This window comes from Cryptomeria japonica, chromosome 7 (assembly GCF_030272615.1).
Source record: "Cryptomeria japonica chromosome 7, Sugi_1.0, whole genome shotgun sequence".
NCBI lineage: Eukaryota > Viridiplantae > Streptophyta > Pinopsida > Cupressales > Cupressaceae > Cryptomeria > Cryptomeria japonica.
This window is the reverse complement of record NC_081411.1, coordinates 262,476,813-262,485,351: the sequence shown is the minus strand read 5'-3', so window position 1 is coordinate 262,485,351 and position 8,539 is coordinate 262,476,813. Positions and strand designations below refer to the sequence as shown.

At 34.9% G+C, this 8,539-nt stretch overlaps 1 protein-coding gene across 1 annotated transcript; it reads left to right on the top strand.

Moving 5' to 3' along the window:
* Positions 1-4,049: 4,049 nt before the first annotated feature.
* LOC131030001 (inactive UDP-glycosyltransferase 79A6-like) lies at positions 4,050-8,134 on the top strand. Its single transcript, XM_059208510.1, has 4 exons — positions 4,050-5,226; positions 5,301-5,311; positions 5,384-5,542; positions 7,584-8,134. The coding sequence occupies exons 1-4, from the start codon at positions 4,242-4,244 to the stop codon at positions 7,983-7,985; spliced, it is 1,557 nt and encodes a 518-aa protein (XP_059064493.1). The 5' UTR covers positions 4,050-4,241; the 3' UTR covers positions 7,986-8,134.
* Positions 8,135-8,539: the final 405 nt, after the last annotated feature.

Here is an 8,539-nt window from a genome sequence, read left to right as displayed (position 1 = left end):
CTGTTTAGAATATTTTTTTACTCATGTAGTTTTAATACTATCTCAGGTCCAGGTCCTGTAGCAAGATGGGGTGGAAATATTATTGTAAAAAATGTGGAAGCCCCTATCCATATTTGTCAAAAAATGTGGCTTCTTGGGTTTCAGTTATGACCATATTTGTACTATTTCTCTTTCCTAAGACAAAGAATGTGCCAATTGAAGACAACATTGGTTGTGGAAGAAGTATGTGAGAGATGTTGATTTAACTGATAATGAAGTAGGAGATGCCTATCCCAAACATGAAAACATTGAAAATAAATATAATTATTATTGTATTTTTTGTAAATAAGTTTGTTATGGTATTTTGTTCATTGTTTTGTAAGAAATTAAATATTGAAAATAATTACATTTAATCTTCTGTTGCTATTTGGAAACATTGAAGGTTGAAACCTACACAAAAAAACATTTATAAGAAATTGTTTATTTTTTTAGTACAATTTTTTATAGACAATAGTTGAGATCTAAAGACGTATTGTCTCTCGAGAGACAATATGATTTTAATCCCAACTATTGTCTCTACAAAGACAAAAAAAACTATTGTTTTAAATTGTCTTTATAGAGACAATTTTAAAGACGATAATTTAAGACACTTGGTTAAAGACATTTTTCAAGACAATACTAAACATTTATTTTGTCTCAAGTTGAGACAATTTGCTCAAAAAATGTCTTAAATATTGTCTTAAAACACCCCTCTATGTAGTAGTGTTAAAGGACAGAACACATCTGACTCCTCCCCCACTTGATGCTTCTTCGTCTACATCCTCCTAAGGCACCGGGGGCGCCACCAGTTGCTTCTTTCCCTCATCGTGCTACTTCACAAACTCCTTTAAGGTCCATTTCAAAGCACTCCGCTGCATTCTGCTATGCCCTACTCCAATTTTAGCTCCAATCTCTCCAAATCCCAGGGAATTAACTTCAAATTTAGAGGTACTGCTATTTAAGCCTCGAAAGAATAAAGTACAAATACAATAGCAAAGAAGCTGATTCAAAGCATAGCTCGAATTGCTCAGCAACAAAGCTTATCACATACTGTCTTGGAATTTAGAGGATCTTTATAAGTACACTATTCTTCTGGTTTGTTGGCTGACTGGTATTACCAGTCTATTGTGTCACTCGTTTTTTGTAAGTTAATGGCAAGATAAGGAATTAGCGTGGACAGTGTGTTAACTTCACTATTAATTTCAAACGTAGAATGGGACTAAATACCAGTGTTAGTGTTTACTCGGCTTCAAGGGAGAAAGGTGTGATGAGAGGAGGCAGCAAACATTCCGTCATCAAACAGATCAGGGTGGCGTTAACAAACATTCGATCATTCTTGAGCTAAAAATACTGTTGGTTTTGTGTATAGTATTTGCTCTTCTTCTTATAACTACTCCCACAGGTTCTTTAATGAGATGGTGTTATCAGCATTCTCTCCATAATAAATCTCCAAACTCCAGGCATGTATTTTATTTACCCCACTTTTTGTTATATTTTTTCTCAAATTTTAGTTGACTATCACTGTCATATTGCCAATGGTCCAATTGGGCATCGGTTCTTTGGAATTTGAATTGATGACATGCTGAATTTTAAAGTTGGGTATTTAATTTTACACTATTTGTTGTCTATTAGGTGAAGTTTAACATTCATTCGTCAGATGTAGAAAACCTTTCTGCTTAGAAGCCATGTTGTCCATGGGGAACATGCCCGACGCGGCTTAATCCAGGTCATGGAAGGGCGCCGCCAGAAATAAAGGTCATACTTTGGAGTCCTTACTGGTCAATAGAAAATAAAGGTGTAGTTCTTTAGGTCACTGCTAAATATGATGACAATTTGGGTTATCTAAGAGTTTTTTACAAGGGGATCTCACAAAAAATGTTTTGTAGTAAAATAATAACAAAGTGCTCTGCCTTATCACCATACCTTGTCTCCTGAATTGATTTAAAATTGATCAAATCATCTCAAAAATTGAAGTTATTTTACTGGGTTTTGTTTTCTTTAAACAAAAATTAAATAGGTGATGCATTGGATTTGATTCGAGTTGACATCTGTTTTTGTTCTTTTTATCAATTAAATCAAATAAAATGCATATATAAAAATTCTAAATTATTTCAGGTAAATAAATAACTAGTAGATAATAATGATTGGTAATAAGAGAATTTAAAAACAATTGATAATCATTGATTTATGAAAAATGAAAAAAATATCTAAATATATTACGTTTGAAGATTAGAAATTATTAATATAAGACTAAGACATTTATTGAGGCACAAATATATGACTGTAATATTGTCTTATACTTGCAAGTTGACACACACTCTCTTCTCTACCCCTCCCTCTCTCCCTTTCTACCTATCTCTCCATCTTTCTCCACATTCCTCTTCTCCCCTTATCTCTCTATTTATCCCTCTCTCAATCCCTCTTCTCCCCTTATCTCTCTATTGCTACCAATATCTCCCTCTCTTTTCATGTATCTTTTTCTCTCCCTCTTTATCATCCCCTTCATATCTCTATGTCTACTCTCTATTTGTCTCTCTACTTATCCATCTATATCCATCTTCCTCCTCTCTATGTCTTCATCTATCTCTATCACAAGTGTCTGACCATCTATATCTCTTTATATCTCTCCCTCTTCCTCTATATATCTCTTTGTCTCCCTCTCGAACTTCCTATCTCTCTCTATCTTTATCTCTCCCTCTGAGTCTCTCTATCTCTCTATATATTCATCTCCATCTTCCCCTCTCACTATATATTCATCTCTACCTCTATCTTCCTCTCTCTCTCCCTCTCTACCTTTGGACATGTCTCCCTCTCTCTAGCCATCCATCTTTATCCCTCCCTCTCCCTCTTCCTAGACATCTATATCTATCTATTTCCCTCTCCATCTTTATCTCTCCATATTTGTTTGTCCATATCTCCTTCTAACTCTAGCTCACTGTTTATCCATCTCTTTTTACCCCTATATATCTCCCTACCAATTGACCTCATTTCTACACTTGTATACAAACGAAAAGACCAAAATTTCCCTTAATCGACTTTCCAAACCTCTTTAATGTACCCATTGCACACAAAAGTGCAATTGCTAGTAAATAAAAAACTATAAAAATATATTAAAATAAATTATTAGTTTGTGGTAGGAAAGGACAAGTGAAAGCTGTGCAGGAGTACGAGTTTGCAGATAGATGTGACGCAGCATGAAAATGAAGACCATACAAATTTTCACCTCCATAACCAGTACCCGAATAATCTCCTCATAGACGGCACCCTTCAAATTGAAATCATTTTATGTAGTCTGTACTCCAAATAGGGGAAAGGACCCAGTAGTCGTGCACCCTAACTTCACGCTTCTCAAAATCTTACTTGGAAATTTCGAATCACTCCGATTTTTTTACAGCAGCTTACTTGGCAAGTCCCCTGCTTATAACTAAGGTTTCAGGGCCACATCATCAAATATGATGCCACATCAGCATGCTTTTTGCCAAGGTGTCCAAAACAGCCCCAAAAAAAAGTGAGACCAATAGGTGTGCATTAAAGACCCCAATAGTTGTGCAGCCGATGTGGCATCACCTGATTGGTTACTTTTTACAATATTAGTACATTTCTTAACAACTATTGGTACATTTCCTAACAACTGTTGGTACATTTCATAACAAAAATTGATATTTTTTGTTTCAAACAATAGGTTTTATTTGTTCAATTTTTGGAACAAAAGGTATCAACAACCCTCACAACAATTGGAACATGCTCAACTACTGGGTCCTTTCCCCTATCAGGGGACCATTCTCGTGTGTGAACGATGGAGATTAGAGTACGGCGCTACCTCCAAATATCAGGGGACCATTCTCCTATGTGAACGATGGATATTATAGCACGGCGCGTGTAGAGGGCAAGTGACCATTCTCCTCTGTGAACCATTCTCCACATAATCTTCTTCAACAACACGTCCAATTCATTCACGCTGGCTATTTTACAGCCATGCGTTTAGTCTGGACGCCAATCTATGCAGCCTGCAGACAAAACAAATAAAATGTATAATTGCAATACTAAATACACAAATACTGGCAATTATTGTTCTATGAGATGAGCTCTAGAAGGAATGTTCACCTTATATTATAATTTATTGGGATAAGCTCTCCATTATTGTTCTGTAAGATGAGCTCTAGAACGAATGTCCTCCATATATTATAATTTATTAGGATAAGCTCTTCTTCAACGCATCAACAATGGCGGAGGAAAAGCAGAGAGAGCTTCGTGTGGTCATGATTCCGTGGCTTGTCCACGGTCACATAACGCCCTTCGTTGAGCTTGCCAAAAGCCTGGCCAGTAATGGTCTTAAAATCTTCTTCGTCTCAACCCCGCTAAATATTAGACGAATTAAGCCGCAAATATGCGACGCACCGGGGATAGAGCTGGTCGAATTGGCCATGCCCTCCGTGGAAGGGCTACCACCAGGTGTAGAATCCACCGCAGATGCTGCCAAGACAGGAGAAGCTCCACTCCTAATACCTCTACTGAGAGCCGCCATGGACCTTTTGGAGAAGCCCTTCGAAGCGCTGTTACGACAGCTCTCTCCAAACGTGGTGATCCACGATTTTGCACAACACTGGGTTCCTCCTGTGGCCAATCCCATTCCCGCCATTTTCTTCTTCATAATGAGTATAACCAGCTTCAGCTTTGGGGTAGGCCAGCTGGAGATATTACCGAGAAACCCAACTGCCCAGGATCTGATCGTCTCGCCACCCGGATTCCCTTCACAGATTATTCAGCGCCGGTTATTTGAAGCTGAGAGGTTCCTGAACCTATATCAGGAGCTCGCAGATGGGCTTAGCATTTCCGACCGCACCAAAATCTGCTTAAGGGAGAGTTGGGCGATCGCATTCAATACGTGTTTGGAGTTGGAAGGCGTGTACGTGGAGTATTTGCAGAGGCTCATGAAGCAGCCAGTTATCCCTGTTGGATTACTCATGCCTAAACTCCCCTCACTCCCCGCTGATGATATTTGCTTGAAGTGGCTCGACAGGCAGCCAGCTGCTTCAGTGGTGGTCTTGTCTTTTGGCAGCGAGTACGTTCTAACCCACCAAGATCTCACCGCAATTGCAATGGGTATGCTGGAGAGCAGCGTGTCTTTCCTCTGGGTTCTGCCTGCCGGAAACGATTTGCTGCAAGGCTTCCAAGATCAGATAGGCATCCTCCTCTTCAAAAAAAATTGTTATTAAACAGTATATTTTAACATTTGATTTGTTTAGAGGGTTCATTGTAAATGATATTGATTTTTTGAGTAGGGTCATCTATAGTGTGATTTGACATAGCCACTTAAGTTTGACAAACTTAAACTCTAGATTTTGGCTTAAACAATGCACTCTAAGTTCTAATAAGTGTGCATCACGAAGTAATATGTAATATGGTGAGCAGGAGCGGAGCAATTGGTGAGATAAATGATGAAGAGGGGGTTCTGTTTTCATGGCCCCATCCTTTGTTTCGTCCATGGCAGTGGTTTCTGGGTGGAGGATCACTTTCCTTTCTGGTTTGCCTCTGCCCTAGTGGATCAGTTGGGGCCAGTTCTTCTGTTTTTGGCCTATGTTTAGGGGCCTTTTGGTGCATGGTCCATTGTGTGGCCATTGTTTCAAGGGCTTCTTGTGGGTTGCATCCATGCTTTTTGGGTGTGTTTCGAGCCTCCTGGGGTTGTGATGCCTTGCTCTTGCGATGTCAGTGGTGCTTTTCTGGTTTTTGCGTTCTCCTCGCTATTGCTATGATAGGTTTGTGGGTTCCCCTGTCTGTAGTAGATTGGGGTTGTTCATTTTTGTTGGGAGCTTTTCTTGTTTGGTTTTTTGGGAAGAAGGGCTCTTTGGATAGTTGCAGTTGCGGTGGTTTGTTTGGATGGGAAGATGTTGCCATTGGAATTTCCTCCACATTCTTCTTGTCCATGGTTTTATATACGAGTGATAGTTTTCTTAATACATTCAACCACACTAACCATTGACAAAATCCACTAGAAATGTTGAGCCTCTCAGATTTCACTTCTAATTTAGTTTAGTGCAAAGGAGATAGTAATAATGGAATAATGGAATAACAATGTTAAGTTATGTATATTGGACATTTCAAAACATATTCAGTTATCCATCATCAAGTAGAGTTCAATTACATTGATGATGGATCATTAAGTGTGTTATGAAACGTCAATTAAAAAATATACATAGAATTATAAACAACATTGGAAACATAGTATGGAAGGCTCATATCAACTAATATTAAGATCCTCTCAAAGTTATATAGGTCTCTGATCAATCACTAAACTAACTATCAAATTAGGGGAAAAGCTTAAGTCAATAAATTTTTCAATCTATCAAATTAGTATGAATTATTTTTTGGATTTGATTATGTGATTTTGTTATCTCAATGTTAGGATCAAACTCCATGTTTTATCATTAATGTTATCTTATTTTCTTCTTTTTGATGATGGATTATAGAGTTTGTTGTAAAATATTGAAGAAAAATCTTGAAATATCAAATCCAGAAATAATTCACTTTAAAAAGTCATTTTTTTAATTTTAGGTAAAATAAAAGAATACTTATTAAATTATTTATATAAATTAATATAAAAACATTTGAAATTGGATGCAATTGGATTAATGAATTTATGGAAAGAAACATAAAATTATTATGTTGTAGTAATACATATCTAGAACAATAATTTTAAATGTTCTAATTTTCTAATTATTACTAGTAGTAAAAAAAACTCATATGAAAACTTTTATAAGAAAATGGATATATTTTTAAATTAGGAGTTAAAATTTTAGCTTTCTAGATCCTACAAAATTTAATTATTTTGGTTGGAGAGAGGATTTATAGTTGTGCATTTTAATTTTGTATTCTTTAGGATTTTAAATGGTAGATTGTTCTTTTTTTAAGGGCTAGTAATAAGTTTGAGGCTATTACTTATGGTTTTTGACATCACAGTCACATCAACTACATATTTGTTAAGTTGTTTGGAAATAATATATATTTTTTAAAAAAAAGAGTAAAACATGTGTATTAAGGTACATATTATTTATTGTCTTATAAGTTGTCAGCACTTTATTAATTATTGTCTTGTAGTGTCTTGTGAAAATGGATAATTTATTCACTTTTAGGTACAAACATAATGTTTAGTGGTGCTAAACACTATAAGGAATGGGTAAAATTATTTTAAAAGGATTCCTTGTTGCACTTGACACTATATCTATTATTTTGCATATTCATTTATCAAAACCTCTACTACATATTCTATGTTTTCAAATGAATTCATAAACAGTATGAAATTTTTACATACATTTCTAAGGTTCTAATTAATATGAAATATGGAAGTCTCAAAACTCCATTTTTTAAAATCTACACCTTTAATACATTTTATGAAACTTTTGTGGACCTTTTTAGGAATCTTTAAGTGAACGAAATATACCAATCACAAGTCTTTGATATTCTTATTCTATTTTATTACATTCAAAACATGATGATCACTTTTAATTCAATAAATAATAACATGTTGTACTTGAAAACCACTTCTGATTCCTTCAATTATTTTACAGGACAAGGGATTGGTAGTGACAAAGTGGGCTCCACAATTACATATTTTGAATCACCCTTCTACATGTGCCTTTGTCACTCATTGCAGGTGGAATTCAATGACAGAAGGATTAAGGTTTGGGGTGCCACTCATAACTCTCCCAATGCAATATGAGCAAGGGTTAAATGCAAAGCTTGTACAAGAGCTTAAGGTGGGAGTGGAAGTGAGAAGAAATGAAGAGGATGGCTCTTTTACTAAGGAGGATATTAGTAAAGCAATTAGAGTCTTAATGATAGAAGAAGAAGGGTCCCAAATCAAATCTAATGTCACAAAGATAAGTAGCATGTTAACAAGCAATAATTTCGAAGTTACTGAAAGGAATATGAGGAACTTCATTTCCATGCTTAGAACCTTGAGCAAATAATTAGGCTAATAGGCCTAAATTTGTCTCTAATTTCATAGTATTTTAAAAATATTTAGTTTTAATAGTGTTTTATTTTGTGGTTCTTATTATTTAGAGACTTTAGTGTGTCTTACGTTGAACTGTATTGTATTTGTTTGTAGTAGGATTTAAACTAGGGTTCATAAGTTAAAATATGTTAGCGTTTAGTATATGTTTATAGTAGTTAGATATATTATCATGTGTTTATACATAAGATAATATATATTAAGGCTTATAGAAGCTACTTTGTTTTGTTATGTATATCATCCCATTGATTTTAAATATAAATATACTAATTACTGTAGACACCTAAAATTGTCATGTCTAATTAAATAAATATTTTTATTTATTTAATTACTTTAGCCTAATTCTTCTATTAATTAAATAAATCTTTATTTATTTAATTAATTCATTTATCCTCTTCTAGCCTTATTTCTCATTTAAATAAAAACATTTATTTATTTAAATTATCCTTTTCCTAAATTAAATAAATATTTTATTTATTTAATTATCCCACTTCTTCTATTAATTAAATA

What these genes read in the sequence shown, in the direction of transcription:
- LOC131030001 (XM_059208510.1), top strand. Translation starts at nt 4,242, where the DNA reads ATGGCGGAGGAAAAGCAGAGAGAGCTTCGTGTGGTCATGATTCCGTGG. An exon ending in GAGGATCACTTTCCTTTCTG is followed by an intron (nt 5,543 to 7,583) that starts GTTTGCCTCTGC and finishes ATTATTTTACAG; the next exon opens with GACAAGGGATTGGTAGTGAC.